Source organism: Dermacentor andersoni, chromosome 4 (genome assembly GCF_023375885.2).
Source record: "Dermacentor andersoni chromosome 4, qqDerAnde1_hic_scaffold, whole genome shotgun sequence".
Lineage (NCBI taxonomy): Eukaryota > Metazoa > Arthropoda > Arachnida > Ixodida > Ixodidae > Dermacentor > Dermacentor andersoni.
The window spans coordinates 36,008,972-36,026,652 of NC_092817.1; the positions used below are offsets into that span (position 1 = coordinate 36,008,972).

The window sequence follows — 17,681 nt, forward strand, 5'->3', positions numbered from 1 at the left end:
TTGTCTGCCTGCTTTTAGGCGGATGCTTTCGCGGAGTCGGAAGCGGGTCCAAGTTCAATATGCCCGCTGCAGCTTTGCAACCCACTGGCTCGTAGAGGTCTGGGGCTGTGGTAGATGTACTAAAGAGACAAAAATCTCACAGAAAGATGATGACGCGGGTATGTCGGAAGTGACGCAATGTCAGCGACGCGCAAACGCACTTGGACGACTAACGGTGCATTAGACTTGTGTCTACCGTGCTCTAACTCGGTTCACAGTGACGCGACGCCCTCTAGAGGTTGAAGCCAAAGAAAGCCCGCATCAGCCGAACGTTCGGCTCCTCCCAGAGCAATGGGAGTAGCCACGTGATTGAGATTCCGTAGCATTTAGGTGGCGCTCCCAGCTCAAAGGTGGGAGCGCAGCAGAGCGCTCTGAGCTGTAGCACGGCTATCTGAATGAACAAGGTGAATATGTTCCAAACGTTCGCTTTCGACCAACCGAATGTAAACAAAGCGCCCTAGAGCGTTCAAAAGCGGCCACTCGAGGTACCGTAAGGAAGAACACAAGAAGCGAGCGATGTCCGTCAAGTGGAATTTACAGTCTTGCTTCGATAATGCTGTCACGACGAGAAATGGTGTTCATTGATGGTTCATAGTTTTTTGTTGGTGTTGTTGTTATTGTTCATGTTACCTTAAGGTCTTTTGTTGACTTGCGGCCAAATTAATATTAGCACGTTCCTTTTTTAGGGGAGGAGGGGGGAAGGGGTGCAAACTTTCAGTTGATAGACAGCGTCCGTCTTGTGGATTTTTCACTAGTCGTCTTCTTGCCTTTGGGCACTGCTTACAGTCTAAACCTCCTACACAATCACAGCGTCTACAATACTGTCACGTGACTAGATAAGTCGATCCACGGGAAAAAAATGGCCGAAAGTGCGCTCAAACGAAAGTGTGCGAAATCAAACATGGCACAGAATGAAATCACAGGCCATTCAAACAACTTACTGTGCCCATTAACGCACCGAGACACTTTTTGTTTCCGTTTCTGGGAGACGCAGATTTGTTTTTACCATAACTCTTATAAGCGACTCGGTCAATCAACTAGCCACATCAGATATATGGAAGTTACAAGGTTAGCCTCGCCTGCAGAAGCAAAACATTCTCTCACTCAAAAAAATAAAGAAATATGCAGGAACATGGTCACGTGCCCGCAACTCAGCGCTCCTTCTTACAAGCCATCAAAAGAATGCAACCGAACACAGAAGGAAAAAGAAAAAAAACACAGCGCAATGTGCCCCCCTTACCCTTCTCTCCTTTCTCGCTTCACCCTGCATCCCTTTCATCTCTGTGATCGGTTGTACCGATCGTCCAAAGTAAACAACTCAGCCAAATTGTCATCATGATTTACCACGCCCCTCAGCAACATAACAAACTTGTCGCACTCCCACAAGAGAACTCTCAGAAAGAACATGATCTCACCTTGTTCATGACGGCAGCGAAGGCCTCGTAGTGGTTTCCCGAGGCCGTGAGTCCTAGGCTTAGCGCGTGCTCGTCATCCGCCTCGCGGGTCGTCTCGAACACGTGACACTGGATGAACAACTCGTCGTCGCCGGAACGACGCAGTGGTTCCACCAGCTCCAGGAAGCCCAGCCCTGAGCGCGAAAAAGGGGGGCCCATAGACTGGCTGCGATAGTCGCATCACGTTTCCGCAACGCTTTTCACCCAACAGTCGTATATAGCCTTCCTATAAACGAAACAATCGCATCGCGTTTTCGAAAAGCCTTTACGCCACAGCACCTGGCTGCTACAGGCTGGGTACGTAACACAGAATGCTTAAACGTATGCGCTTGGTCGCGGATGCGCATGGTCCCTGGGATGAGTGCTATACGTTTTTCCGTCCTTTAGCTTCTTTCTTCTTTCTTTTGCTATTAGACGTGCTGCCGCGGCTCGGATAGAAAGACATATGGCGCGTCCAGTTCGTCGGCTGTGACAGAAGCGGGCGACGCCATGGCTCAAGCGAGGGGCCTCACGAGGCCTTCGAGCGCCGCGCACACAGCATTCCAGAAGTGCGCTATCTCGAGCACAGCTTGTAAACAGAGACACTCGATGTGCGTCAGTGTTCGCAGAACCACGGCATGCGCGGCTTTGGCCGGCATGTGACGCCATGTCATAAATGAAAGAAAAAAAATACGAAGTGGCGCTGCAAAAACTGGATTGGGAAGCCAAAACACAGATGCACAGGCAAACCAGAGTTTCGAAAGGGACGCGTTACGGCCAGTATATGCTTTCATATCACCAACATGTGACAGGCAATTCCGCGCGGCATGCGCTGACGCTAAGTACGACAGCTTGCGTGGATATGCGAAGCTATATGCCGAGCAGTGCCTGCCTGTCTGTCTTCCAGTAACAGGGTACAGAATAGCCGAAAGTGACCCATAGGCTGAAGTGATAATATAAAAGATAAGCAGGTAACGTCGTGATCAGAAAGAATTGGAAAGAAATTGCGCCGACGTGGTACCAGAACGTGGCGCCTATAAAAAGCGATTAGCTTTTATTTTTCTTCGCTAGCACCTCAGGCTTGCGTTTTTCAGCAACGTATTTCTGAGTACGCCTACAGTGAACAAGGATGGCTGTACTCCGTATACTGTGGTGCAATAGAAAGCAGAATCGCTTGTATACGTAAGCTAGAGGTAAGCAAAGTTCAAGTGAATCTTCTATAGTCTGCGTCGCCGGGAACTGCGTTAGTGATGATATCTCTTAGGACGCTCTGAAAATCAATACTTACAGGTGCTTTTGCATTGTACGGCTTTAGTATCGCGGAACGCGTCACTGAAGTAGTAGTTTTGCCAGTATATCACTGCGGAAACTCTTTGGCCCACAGCAATGTCGCGCAAATGTCCATCCCATTTTCTCGACAGGACACTAATGCGCTAGTGTACACACTATTGTACGAAACCACTAGAACAACTGGGCGCTGCCGGCTCACTGTCATCGACGCCTTTACGGATTACTCATACATATGAAATTATGAATGAAATTATGAATGAATGAATGAATGAATATTTTGACAGAGAGAAAAAAAATACGAAGAATCTCTGTCAAATTACCGCCCAAGATCAAAAGTTATGCTAGCTTGCTTCACTGATTACGGCTAGGTGTGGCATTCACTCAGCGATACCTACACCTTATTGACCGTGCAGACAGTCCGGAGTGCGAGGTACTCGAGACAATTGAACACGTCTTGTGCATTTTCCCGCCATATGCTGCTCAAAGTCAACCACTGGTACAACATTTGTTCAAGTATACTAGTGAACCTTCGTCTGAAGAGGTCCTGTTGGGACCTTGGTCAGATTATTCTCTGCGTGATGTTGTAACATCTCTAATCAAATTCTTGCATAAGAGTAGTCAAGATTTGAGAATTTGAAGAGTCTTCGCATTTCTTCACTCATCGTCATCTACGGCCACATCACTAACACCTCTCCCTCTCTTTTCATTCCCATCTCGATTCCCTAATTTTGAGAAGCTCGTCAGAACGTTGATTCAGGCTGACCTCTCAGAATTTTACCATAATCTCTCTCTCAGTCTCTTTCTCTCTCTTGGTGGGCACGACGCAGTCGCTCGACCCCATAATGGGGAGTCATAGCAAGTAAGAAATGTCGCACCAGCGCAATACACTGAACGGGCACGCGGCCAGTGCGCTTGCTCGGCCATCTCGTAACCGGTTCTCTGCAGGCGCAACCACACGGCGTTCTTTTCGCGTATACCGTAGAATACTATACTTGCTTACCATTGACGAAACCTGTTCGGAGTGAGCTACAACGGTTGCGGCTACACTGGTGCGCGTTACGTCAGAGTGAGATCGTAGTGTCGAAGAGAGTGGTCAGTCGGAGATAACCCTTTGCTGTCGAGAGCGCGTACTCACCGAGAAGCTGGTTGCGCAGGCGAAGCCGCTCGCGAAACTCGTCGGTGCTGATGAGTACGCAGTTGATGAAGGCGAGCACAGTGGCGGCGTAAGGCAGTACCTCGGGGTGCGACAGCTCGTCGACGAGCACGCTGAACCGGTGCTGCCTGCCCGTGGAGGCGCGCAGGTGGTCGAGCGCGTCCAGCGCCAGAGCCTGGCCTCCCGGCGCGTACACGCACACGGCCGACAGGAGCTCGAGCACCTGCTTGCGCACCACGCGGTTCGGGCTGGCCAAAGCTGCAACAGGGAGAAGAGGGGAAGATGACTTTTACGCGCTCAGTCGGCGATTTCACTCCTCGGACGCGACAAAACTTGAAACACAAGAAACGAGAAAGCTAGAACAAAGATCACAAGAAATTATGGCCAGCTGGGTTCCACCCCGAAGCCATTTCTTCATGCGCAGCCCCATGATGAGCCGTGGTCGTTGCCTATATGTCCACTTAACAGCACCTTCTGCAGTGGCTCAGCGGCTGTGACGCTATGTTGCTGAGCCCGAAGTTAAAGGTTCGGTGCCCAGTCGCGACGACTGCATGCAGAAAGGAACGGGATGCAAAAACGGTCGGGCATGGGACTTACGTTTGGGCTTACGTTAAAGGACTCTTGGCAGGTCAAAATTAACCTGGGGCACCACGCTACTACGTTTCTCGTACCCCTTGTGTTGCTTCAAGACCTTAAATTCATTCATTCATTCATTCATTCATTCATTCAATCTTTTAAAATTTTCTTGCCAGAGAGTCCTGTCATAACTGCTGCCGTATCTCACCAGATAATGGAAGCTAAGCAGCATTGTGCTTGACGAGTCATTAGGAGGAAAATTACCTGCGAACACGAAATGTAGATGAACAAAGTGGAAAGTGGAGCTTTAATGCACCCTACATCAACAAAATTTTATCCGTCTCGGTGGTGTAGCCAAAGGGTCAGAGATGGACAGCATTTTGTTTGTCTATGGTGCCACAAACTGCGCTTCACACTCCGTTGATTTCATGGTGTTCACGGCTCTGCTTTATTTTTTCTAGCTTCTGTGCGAGAGTGATGAGTGTGCTTTTATTATTTGTTTATTTTCCCTCTTCTTTCGACCTCTTGTTATATATTAAACATGTAGTAGCATGCCAACGCTATCGCTCGGCTAACCTCTCCACCTATCATTAAAGCTTATCTCATCAGCGCACACTTGTGCTTTGACATACTTGTTGCGCATACGGTTTCCTTGTGATACATTCTTGGGATACGCAATTTGAGTACACGGTGAGTGGGTGGTCTGCAAATAATGTAACATGGCAGTGCACATCCAAGAGAGTATTGCCCTAGGCTAGCGGCCTGACATAACGCACCAGTAACATTCTGAGCGGCGTAGCTCAGAGCCCAGAATGAAAAAAACATTTTTTGTTCCCTACTGTACATGGAAAAGTTGAGGAAAACAGAGTAACGTTTAGTTGCAGATACCTTTGTAGAATATGATGTAGAATTCAGTATCGATTAGGGTTGAATTTGCGATAAGTTTCATGTTCTTAAGAAAAAAGAAGGAAACGAAAGCGGGCGAAAAGACAACGTGCCACCGGTGGAAGCCGAACCCACAACTTACGCACAACACGTGCGATGTGCTATGGAAATTCAGGTATGGTGGCAGCTGTTCCTCCGTCTTGTTTGTGGGATATATATATATATATTGTACAGTCACCATCCCACTTAACCCTTCTTGGTATATAGCAAGAACACACTCGCACACAAACACCCAAGAAAGCATCCCTCCATCAAAATCTAAAGAGGATGCCGCTGCCTGGCGTAGCCTCCAGACAGGCACTTACACGAACCTACACATATTACATCGGATACACCCGACAGCCTACAGGGACGAGTGCCCGTGGTGTGGGGCCACACCAACCCTATACCACATTACGTGGGAGTGCACACTACACAACACAGAACACCCAGACACGAACACCACGAGACAGCAATGGGAGGCACTGCTGTCCAGCTCGGCCCTCGACGGCCAGCTGAAGCTGTTAAAAAGAGCCGAGAAGATGGCAAGAGTCAGCGTAAGCTGGTTTCCAGCTCACGTAGGGTCGGTCGAGGGTGCTCCCCCGAACCTCAATGAGTCTGCTCACGAGGCTGCGCGTGAACTCACCGACCGCGCTTCCTCTGCAAAAAGCACCGACTCCCCTCCTCCCTACGGCCACAGGGACGCTCCCGCTACTCACAACGAGATTATTAAATTCTTCTACATGTCTAGAAGGGTCTTTCCACCCCCTCACCTCAAGCTGAATAGGGCGCAAGCCGTTTCGCTTAGGCTTCTGCAGACCAGTACGTATCCGTGTCTGTCCGTTCTTCACGAGGCTAACCCGGACGTGTATCGCGACGACGCCTGCCCCTCCTGCGGGCAGACCTCCACTCTAGCGCACATGCTGTGGGAGTGCGGGTCGACATACGCCAAGTTCATCAAGGAGGAGTGGGACTCGCTTCTGCGTAGCCCCGCTCAAGAAAAGCAAATCCTGGCTGTCCGGCGTGCCCGCGACCGGGCCGGTGGGCTAGACCTGCCGGTCCCGACGTGGGACTAGCCAGGTGCGCGACGAGTTCGCGTCCTCGCCGGACCTGCAATAAAAGTTTCTTCACTCACTCACTCAGAGTCAGCGTATCCCTGGACCAGGGGCCCCGACCATTAGCGGTTTTTCTGATTATTCTTTTAATAAAGTTTATCTATATACATCTGCGGACGGACCTGAACAGTTATGGTTAGGGTGCCTGATTGAATGTGCTATCGTTTAACGCCTCTTCCCTCCATAGGATTCAATGTTTGCTACTTACAGCCCGAGTTTGCTAAGCTGTAGAAGTGTCTTCATTGTTCGGGTCAGGTCTGACGGCGACACACATAATCTGGCCCTATACCCCTGGAAGGATTAACCAGCGTCACTCTTTAACCACGGCGGTGGCACGGTTGCGAATAACGCCCTGGCTAACCTGACCTAAATCAAATCGGACAGTACGCAATGGCAATCTGCGAGCATTGGTGAGAAATTGAGAATGTTCCACTTTCCGTTAGGGCATTTCATTCGTTCACGCCTTCTCACTTAAAGCATGAAAATACAACATGGGTATTTTTTTCTCGATACTTTATGGAAGTTTTCCAAAGGATCGTGCGGTTCTCTATCGGCGAGGGTTAGTCCAATTGTGCAACAAGTGTCCACATACTCGAGTGTGTGGGAATGCGCGATCCCGTGTTTGTGTGGCGTGCAAAACACACACGTTCTCAAGATAGGCCTCCGCAAGGGGACAGAACTGATTTTGTGCTATACATATCAAGCTATCTCCAAGAATCCTAGAAATCTTATCTGGCCCGTTTGGTCACTTCGAGTGATTCGTGCTGCTGCTGGTCATAGGACTAAACGGCGTACCTCGGCGCCGTTGAGTTTCGCTTCTGCGGAATATTTGTTTTTTGAGTCAGATACTGGTAGGAAACCCTTAATGTGGGCCTGCGAGCGTGAGCGTGTGCGTGCCTGTGTTGCAGTGTTACGCCTTAATGCTGCAAAGGCGATTGCTGCTGCTTCCTTTCTAGTTCTGAACTCTAATAATAACTATCTGCCTCGTTCACTTCCCCGCTGTATCCCTAGGCCCGAAGTATATACTCTACTGGTCGGTATAAATTTAACGGTGATGAGAATGAACGGTGATTTCGTCACCATTTTTCTAAAGCATTGTCTAAATGCTTGCTTATTCGTTCATTTATTTTTCTGTGCATCTTTTTTTGAGCTGCGACCTGTGTTAGTTATAACTTTATGATAGCCAATAAGCCTATTTAGTTGTCAACTTTCCCATTTCTTCACAGCCATTTGGTGACAGCAGCGAGCAACACAGTTTTGCTTTCCGATCAACAAGCGGGTATTTCATCACTTCACATACGTTAACGCAGCGGAAATGCGCTCTCACCTTCTCTTGGCTGCTCATTAATTCCGCAGTACATGCATGGCAACGAATGAGCAAAGGAAAGGGACGGAAACGGGACGGCGTGCACACTCATTGCTTGTCCAGCAAGACGAGCTGTCTATTGTACGCACTTGGTTTCGGGGCATTGTTGAGTGCCTTGTCAACGGGCTTTTGCACTGAAGGCTTTGTCCGCGCGAAACAACGAACAAAAGTAAACGAAGAATGGTAGGCGTGCCCTACTTTGGTCACGGAGAGAGATATGTACGCACGTCGGCTAAGCTACTAACCGAAGCTGAAGGTTTATAACACGCAATAATTGGCGCCGTCCGGGAATCAGAGGCTTTTTTTTTTTCTCGCATATTCGGCGTTGTCGCCTGCTTACCACTTGAACATACCGCTTATTTTTTTTCTTTACAGGGCACTCGGGGCGTCTGAATGGACTCGCAAGAAAACGTACGTACGTGGCTCAGGTCTGGCTTTCCTTAAAACACAGAACGTCAGACACAAACACAAACGCTTGTATTTGTCCCTTATTTCATCATAGTTACTTCCCCTTGGCGCTTTTTCGATGTCGCAATACAAGAACTATAGCCCAAGTACAGACCCTATAGTTCGTGAAAGGAAGGCATACGTCATCGCGTGCCTGCTCATACACCTACATTTCCTTAGAACCTTAGTTTCCGTTACCTTCCAGTAACCAACGCGCGCACCGATCAAATCACCTTACCCGTGGCGAAACGTTGTTCTTAGCTGCCAGCGGAGATGGGTTCAGCACTGTCCTAACATTCACCACGGTCGCGATTTCCCCCACTTTCGTATACAAACAGGTAAGCGGTGGTACGCGCGTGAGCTGCGCTGTAAGCAAGCGGATGCAACTCGACATCGTGGTGGAATTACGGTCGCGTCGTGTATAAATGTGTGTCCGCGCAGACCCGTGCGAGAGGAAATTGGTGGGGCGTTCTCCTCGGGATTGCGTACCACTGAAGGATTTCCGGATGCCAGAGACGGGTCCAAAACATCCGCGCCTCGTTCAAGTGACGCAGCTGCTGCTGCTGCCTTTGAAGCCTTTTTGAGCGCACGCGCAAAACAGCAGGAGTTGGAGTTACTGCAATGCAACTTGTTTTCAAGGGTACTATAGCGTAAACAATGAGCTGTACATGTGCCCCTATTCAATGCGATATATACGTATGTCGTTGCTGCCAGTACTTTATGTCTAACTCAGCGCTATGCATGAATTTTCTCTTTCGTGTGGCCTCGCACGCGCTTGTGGTCATTTGCACATTCCGCTTTCTTATTTTATTTTTCCATTTGCCCATGTAATTCATTAGACCGTGCAATAGCCAGAAAACGAGGACACGAAACTGAAGTGAATGCGAACAAGTACATGTCGTGGAATAAGGACTCTTCACGAGCGTCGCGGCGCACTGCACTATACAAAACTAACCCTTAGAGTCCTCCCCTTACGCCTTTTACGCTACATAAGAAAGCATAACAAGCAAATGCCCGGATTACATGTGGTATGTCTTCTGACAACCGCTATGTATGGCAAATGGCTTGCATGCAGAGATGTCAATCAACTTCACCACGGAAGACGAAGATGAGCATTATCAGACCAAACGCTGCCGTCAGTGCTGTGAACGCAGACTAACCGTTCGATCAATAACGTACGTACGTTCGTTCGTCATTGCAAGTCAGTTCAGTCATTATCAGTCATTAATACTCATTACTAGACATTTCTAACCATTTCTTATCAATTGTGGTCATTACAAGCCGTCGTTGGACACACTGGTCGTTTCGGAGTCATTAGTAGTCATTATGAGCCATTAGTAATCATTATTAGTGATTACTAGTCATTATTAACCTGTCAATCTCTTATAATATTATGATTCACTAACTGTCACTGTCAATTATTTTTCATTACTTAATCTGTCTTCATATGGCGTGATGACGCTTCGGCGGACACTCCGGCGGTCAGGTCTGCTGACACTAACTTCACCATGAGCCTATAAAGGCTTTTGCCATGGGCCTAGAAAGTCTTTCGCCTTAAAACACAGCAGCGGGAGCATAAATTTTGATCACAGGATTATTATTGACCACTGCGATTGGATCTCTGTAAGAGGAACTCCTCTGAGAGGCCACCTACGACAGCTTGCCTGCTGAAAGTTGGGCAATATATTTAACCTATGCACACCACCCCAAACCTCATAGGAGTCTCTTTTTTCATAAATGTTTTTATCTCTCTCGTTAACACAAAAAACCTATGTTAACGCGCTGGCCCTCTTGCACTTCGTCCACATATGGCAGTCTAAACCGTGACCTCGGTCTTAGCGTCACAACGCCACGGTCTCCGAGCAACCGTGGTGGAAGCCGTAAACATGCCCCTATCTGTCGCCAGCCAACAGTAAAATCCTCGTCTCGGAGATGTGTAAAAGAAGCATACTTGCTTTAACGGCTAGTATACGGTGCGTTATGGCTTCAGGACGGCACTGGTATACGATACCGGGGCCCTCTTGGACGATTACAGTGGGGAATGCTGAGCAGAGTCGTTGTGTAAAAGAGGGACGCTACAGACAGCCGTGCGCGCGTCATACACAAGAACCGCGATTAAGTGACACGAGAGATGATGGAAACGGTCAAATATGTGTCAGCGCTCCGTCCATCACCCCCGAGACAAAGGAATGCCAATATCTTGGCAGCAAGATTGGATAACGGTGAACGTGGATACATGTATTAGCATCTTGTGCATGCGTTTTTGTCGAGAGTCCTGATATATAACCTTTGAACGTCATTAAAGATTCAGCTGGTAGTTCAGAAATGTACCGTCTTCTTTCCGTGTTGTAGAAGTCAGGGTCTGCTGATTTCCCGAAAAGTATGAGCCAACTAGCTGAGCCGAGAACCATCATGCCTGCATAGTTATAACGTGTATTGTAGCTGCCATCGCTAAAGAAACTTTGTTGGAATATATCTAGGGTCCTTCGTTTTTGGGTTTTATGTATATTTATGGTTTTTAATTTTTATGTATGTTTATGTATCCTATGTATGGTTAATACTCTGGCGCTATATTTAAAAATGGAAACCGGAGCGAAGTTAGGATTTTGTTGCCCGGCAATCCAAAACTCGAAATTTTCCTGGTTACGCTTGAAAAGCAACTAACACAAGCAGTCGTCTTCTCTTGGACACAAATGTTCGATATGAACAAGAGAAATCGATCACACGAACATGTGAAGGCAAGGAGGCCTGCGCAAAAATTATGTAACAAACTCATCTGAACATATGCTTGTCGTCAGGCATTATCACATTTTAAAGAAACCGCATTAACAAAAACAACAAATAGGCACGAGTTTAGCGATCTGTTATTTACATTGTTTTCTGCATTTCTTTAATACAGTAAAAAAAAACATACCAAGAGTAGTGCACAAGGTCATGATTCGCAAGAGGTGTGATGCTTTTCCTTATATTACAAGTGCTTGTTAACGCAGATATATGCACTGGGAGCATTTCTGTGCCCATATCAGACCGGTCGGGCGTGCCGTCATTGTCGATTGTCGTCCTGTTTTACTGGGTCCCAATGCACTCGCTTGCAAAGAAATGAATAGAATGCCAACTATGCAAATCGGTCACACTTACTTGAGCGCAAGCTATCTAGGTAAACATCGTCTCAACGTCACAGCTACCGTTCGCAATGAGCAGCAACGTCAGCGATGCGTTAATCTGCTTCCTAGTACATACCGCTGTTTACATGAGGCGACGTGCGGGAATTGCGATGTAATGCGCCACTGTCTTATTCATCTAAACGCGGCTATCAAAAAAAAAAGCAACAAGTATTCGTTCACGCCGGCACGCACTGAATATATTCTGTCATATATATCGTTGAAGAAACGAAGGGGCACACTTACGAAAATTGCATGTTTAATGATTTAACGTTTCGACTGTGGCACGGCCACAAAGTTAAACCATTAAACATGCAATTTTCGTAAGTATGGCCCTTCGTTTCTTCAACTATCTATGCGCCGGACCTACTGAACTGTTCCTTGAATTGTATCGTGCGTGTATGTATATATATATATATATATATATATATATACACACACAATACACATGAGTTGGGTATACGCCTAGAACGAGGCGTTTACCAAACTCATATACTAATAGCCCCAAAACGGGCTCAGTCGTGGTTAACGAGCTCCCTGCCTTTCATTTATCCTTCTCTCCCTTTTCACCAATAATAATATGATACGCTGACCATCTGCTCATAAAAAGTGGGCCGTATTCACTAGTTTTCTAACAACTCCATTTAGTATTATCCTCTACAAAAGGGTGAAATTCGGGAAGCAATCGGGTTTAACCCGATTTTACTAAATTTTGTTCGGGGTGCAAAAATCGGGTATTATCTGGTTTTACCCGAAAACGAAGGATTTTAAATACGTCTCATCACGAACCCGCCTCCAAAGGCGCAGGTGTCGATGGAATGGCGACACCGCAATAAGGAAACAGACAAATTTTGGGAGTACACGTTATGAACAAACTGACGTGGTGCCGAAACAGCCTGCAGAACAAATTCCGTAGCAGATACAAACTTCCAATCTTTTACACATTTGTGCAGAGGACGCGTGAGCGTTCGTTAAAGTTGGACGTGATAAGCTTCAATGGCAGCGTACACCAAGGACGCCGAAAGAGTGTCTACATTAACAATGGAAAAGTTTGTGTTCTTCTCCACTTTGGTTAGCAGCACAGAAGGATTGCGAAGCTAGTTAGGAGGAAGCTTTAGCCATCACCAACTAGTCTAGGTGGTGTTGCTTTTTAGCACGGGAGCCCCGATCTAAATACCTGAGAAAGGAGAAATTGTTTTTCTCGGTGGCCATTGTGCAGACTTTGATGAGGTTTGTTGTATTAAAAAGGAAAAGTTAAAGTGTAGTAACTGTAGGGAAAAGGGTTTCCAATTTCAACGATATATTTCTTTTTCAGTAAGGATCCTGAAAATTGCAATTATTTCAAGAACTCAATTATCCAATTCACTGTCACACCTGTTTGCCGCAATGACACACGAAAAAAATCCCCGTGTAGTCATCTACGTGCATTTCTTTTTCGTAGTGAAGTGTTCGACGGAAATTCGTGTGGTCGAGAAGCACGTTTGACAGAATAAAATGCAGTCGTTCACCATGTAAAAAAAAAGTAAAAATTACGTTTCGGAATCCCTACGAGCACCGCATTCCTTTGTTGCGTGTGTGTAGTTTGCGGCAAATACCAACTAGGCTTAGAAGCAGTTTTCATCAAGTGCACAATTCTCGGCAATTCAGAACGATGTAACAATTCCGTATATATATATATATATATATCACTGCTATGGAAGTAGGAATTTGCACGACGCTCGTAAACGTTATACCCATTTCTCCATTTCACTAGAGCTCTAAAAGCATACATTAAATCTGTCAGCTTCAGATGCTCTAAGTGATGGAGTTTAGGAAGCTGTGATATCTGGCTTTATAGCAAAGATACGTTTGTGAACTTCGTGCTTCTGCTTTATCTTTTAGCTGAATCCTTGAATTTTCATAATTTCCATAAAAAAGTTCCAAGTTAATATCCAGCTTGCTACAGTGGCTATAATTTCTTTGATAGCTTATACTCTGAAACATCAAATTTATTTAAATCGCTCTAGCTGTTCCCTAGAGCAAGCATTTTTGCCTTTTTGCGTGTACTTCAATAGGCGGAATCGGAGCTGACCCCGCGCTAAAGCCTCCTCTTAAGCAGCTATAGAGGCTGCAAAACGAACCACTTCACGGTGCAGGCAGCCACGGCTTTAACAGAGCGCATTCGCAGTGTCTATCGGAGCAAGGTAATCGTAACCTGACAGTGACAGAAGGTATTCGGTTAAATAAAATGCGGCTGGCGTGCTTGTGTGGCTGTTGTTCCTGCGCACAAATGTTGTTTGTCGTCGCAGTAGCCACGCCCAAATACCGCTTTCTCCAGCCCATCTCTCGAGAGCTCAGGAGAAATAAGGAAACATTTCATTAATTGTTGGAATCTAACCTGGAGACTGTATACCTCCAACATCCATCACATGAAATAACAGGGAAATTATTGACAATCAAGGCTTCACTGTCGCTATATATGAACGACGTGTGCATTGAAGGTCTGCGGATTAATTGCGGCAAAAACAGTCGCAGTTTTGGCCTTTGCATACAACTCTCACCGCGATGTGTCCAGTCGCGGCCGTGTGATTCGCTCCCTCGACCTCGTATTCTGCCGCGAAACGCCCCGATTTGAGCCAACGAGACGGATAAACGAAGTGCAGTTGGCACGTCGTAACGCAGTCATGTAGAGGCTCCAGCGATGACCCTCGTACTGAAAGGAGCTGCTCTGTTAAGAGGATACAAAAACGCTCAATTACACGTCCCGGTTTCGCTATTCCCACACCGCGCAACTTCGCCCCCGTCGGGCGAACCGCAAACCGCAGCGCGGCTCGTCTCAAAGCAGCGTATATTGCGAGGCGACGCCGCGCGTAACCGAGCTCGCTATAGCGGCGACTGCATCACGCGCTACCTTGCGCGTGCTCGAATGCGCGCGCGGAATAAAGGTCTCCGGGCCGGACTGCGTGGACCGCCAGCTGTGGCAGCTGGCCGCAGCCTCGACGCGTTTCGGAGAGGAGAGAGCGCAGCTGCGCGTCGCCGTAAATCGCTCGGCTCCCTGCGCGGCCGCGAAAGAGAAGTGCGCGCGGCCGAGCTGTCACTGAGGGCCAGCGCGCGACGCAGCTCGCTCGGCTAGCCCGCTATCAGCTGATGAGGTCGGGCGCCGGTCGCGCACGCCCGTAGTCCGCTCGGCGAGCTGGCGTCTAATTGTGACACGAGACATCGTTTCGCGACGTTATATCCACTTATTTAGCGAGTTTAGCTGTCGCAATGTAGGCAAAAAAACTTGGCAGGGCAGCCCGGGGCCGCGCTCTGGCCACGTGCGAGGGCGTTCCGCTGCTTCCGCCGTCTCTGATGAGCCGTAATGAGCGCCCTGTAAACAACGCCGCAGCTGCAGGGTGGGAAACGCTCGAGTGCGAAGGACGGGCAGTCTGCACCGAGAAAGCGAGGCAGCGGTCGCATCCGTCGACTGCGTGCTAAAATCTACATCGTTTCGGGACCGTAGCGTCGGTTCCCTAGTTTTGTTTCGCAAGTCACCGAGCACCGGTGGTTGCATTGAACATGAATCGTGGCTGCGCACTCTAAAGAAAGAAACTAAACGGCGCACTCCGTCGCCTCGTGCCGCAGGCTTGCGCGAGCGCGCGGTCGAGGAGCAGGACGCAGCACGAGGCAGGAACTCACCTTCGGCCAACTTGCGCGTGTAACGCGGCTGCTTCACAATGTGGTCCAGTCCCGTGCGCGCGTTCATCAGGGCGCGCAAGCACTCGACGCAGTGCAGCTGCAGCACGGCGTCCTGGAAGGACGCCTCGTGGTGACCGCTGAACGCGTCCAGCGCGCCGAACAGGGCGTCCAGGCCGTCCAGCTCCAAGAAGCGCTTCATCCACGACGAGTCGGCGCGGCCCAGCTCGCGCTTGATGATGGTGAGCCGCGGCAGATCGGCGCTCGCGAGCAGCTTGACGCACTCGTCGGGCTCCCATGGCCCGTCGCCCGGCCCGGAGCCCAGGCGCGAGCGCGAGGCCAGGCTACGCCACCGCAAGGACATCTTGGTCGACGCGCGGTTCGCCGCGCGCGACGCTCTGTGCAGCGGCAGCAGGCGCTACAATCCGTCCGCCACGGCCGCCGGCGATAACAGGCACGCTCCTGCGGACAGCGCACAGGTGCCTCTGGCGGCGTGCGCGGTCGAGTCGGCTCGCTTTTGTCACCGGGAATCCCGTATAAAACAGCCGAGTGGAACGTGCCTTCGGTGACAGCTTCATCCGGCGCTTCGGAGCGGCCTTCCTCGAGTCTCCGGCAAGATGCAACAGTTGGAGGAGACGAGGCGGCTGCGTGCGCCTGCGACTCGTCCAGCCACCGCCCGCTGCTGTGGCTGCTGCCACTGGGGGCACTGTTATACTCAAAGGGCCGCGGCGCGGAAACCGGTCTTACGAGATTGCGTCGTCGCCGGGACGAAGCTCCGTTTCTAAACAAGCCACATGTTGCGAGCTGCTTGCGCTGGGTGCGCCGGGAGCGCCTCTGTGGCCGGGGGAGCTCTCTCTCTATAAACACATGTGGCGAGATTCGAGACCGGCGTTCGGCGAAGGCGCCTCCGATGGCTTCGCGATAGACTTGGTGACAGGTCAGCCGACCCCCACGGAAAAGTATACAACAATGTTGTCATCAGTCAACCTCGTTGTCATCGGAAGCACCAAGACGAAACTTGGCTCGTTTTGCTCTCTCAGAGCTCAACAAAAGAACGCGTGCGTTCGTGCTTCGATAAATGACGCTCTGCTTTTACGTCGCAATAGCTTCCGCGCATGTGCTGCACTAGTGGCCTTTATCGACTTCCGCGACAGGAAAAAGAAAATGACATAGGTGTCTGGCATTCGGGGCTCGTGAATATTCTGTATACATTTGTGTTCAAACAGTCTGTGTTTGAGCTGCGTAAGAATAGACGTAACATCGCTTTTATGGATAAAATTATTGCGCTCATTTTTTTTTATCTTCCCCAGTTATCTTGCAACAGAACTGCTTGTTGGCCTAGTTCGTGCTTGCTAAAAGACATGTTTCTTGCCGCAAGTTGGCTTCTATGTGTCTTCCTTTTGTGTTTGCTTTAACTCGCGGCAAAAACGTCTTTTACCCAGTTATCTAATTGGGGAGCGACGAGCAACTGATTGAGTGTTGACACGTGCTAGGCCCCGCCAGGAATTATGTACGCGGTATTTATTGTATGACTTATTTTTTAGGACAACCGTGTTTGACTTGCGGGCTTTTGATGCTTCTGCGATCCATAATTACAAACTATTGTTCGGTGTGCACACATGGCAACGTTATGGATGCGGGAAAGTGGCAGGAAAGCGAAGATGAAAGTTAAAAATAATACGTTAGCGTATTTCACCCGCTTAATTTTTCTGATATCTTAATTATTCTTTAAAGCCCCCTCACACATTTCCCACGCCACTTAATTCCTGGCAAATCCTTCACAGAGGATACGTACCACTGCAAACCCGAGGACAAGAAAAACGACGACGGCATTGGTTATTCAACTTCTGTTTAAATTCATTTTACATTTAATAAAGATCTACTTAATTTATTTGTGCTACTATATTCTTGGATATTCATCCGGTGTTGAGTTGTACAATTAACACGAGAGACGACTACTACTACTACTACTACTACTACTACTAGTATACTACTACTGCTACTACTACTACTACTACTTTTTTGTAAGCAAGCACCTTGAGTCAACCCATGCTTCATTATAAGTAACAAAACCAAAAGAAACAAGACCGCTACTTCGGTGCATAAGGTGAAAAAGCAATACTATGAATTCGTGTGATTACGCCATTAATGAAGTTAACAAGCCGTTTGTTGCAGTGCACTATCTTCATCCTTACCCGAAACAGCTACTCCGTGCCCGCAAAATGCGCTGAAGAACACACACGCATGCTATAACCATATTTGTACGTACATGCCTTGCTATTTTGAGCTTTGCTCACTTTTTCTTCTTTAAGTACTTTATAACCTGGCTTGTTCTATGCATTTGTAGTTGTGTTGTTACCTTTCATTCCCTTGTATTTAGATTGTGCCTCCCCTCCCCACTTATATAAGGCCCTCTACTGGTCCTTTATTGTAAATAAATGAAATGAAATACAATGCAACATAATATGGGTAAGATTAAAATAATACAACGTATGGGCAGCTCTGTACTTTTTTCAGCTGCTC

The 17,681-nt window shown here is 48.3% G+C and overlaps 1 protein-coding gene across 6 annotated transcripts in view; it reads right to left on the minus strand.

The window, feature by feature from the left end:
* LOC126536912 (inverted formin-2-like) overlaps positions 1–16,451 on the minus strand; it is a 72,417-nt gene extending 55,966 nt beyond the window's left edge. For 2 of the 6 annotated variants that reach the window (XM_050183968.3, XM_050183967.3), the window contains exons 1-3: positions 15,162–16,450; positions 3,898–4,173; positions 1,455–1,627 (exon numbers count right to left, since the gene is read on the minus strand). In XM_050183968.3, the coding sequence (XP_050039925.1) occupies positions 1,455–1,627; positions 3,898–4,173; positions 15,162–15,522 (810 nt within the window). In that variant the 5' untranslated portion in view covers positions 15,523–16,450. Of the gene's footprint in view, positions 1–1,454; positions 1,628–3,897; positions 4,174–15,161 lie in introns of all 6 variants that reach the window. The other 4 variants (XM_050183972.3, XM_050183973.3, XM_055073600.2 and 1 more) reach the window with 4 other exon arrangements.
* Between the last annotated feature and the right edge of the window lie 1,230 nt (positions 16,452–17,681).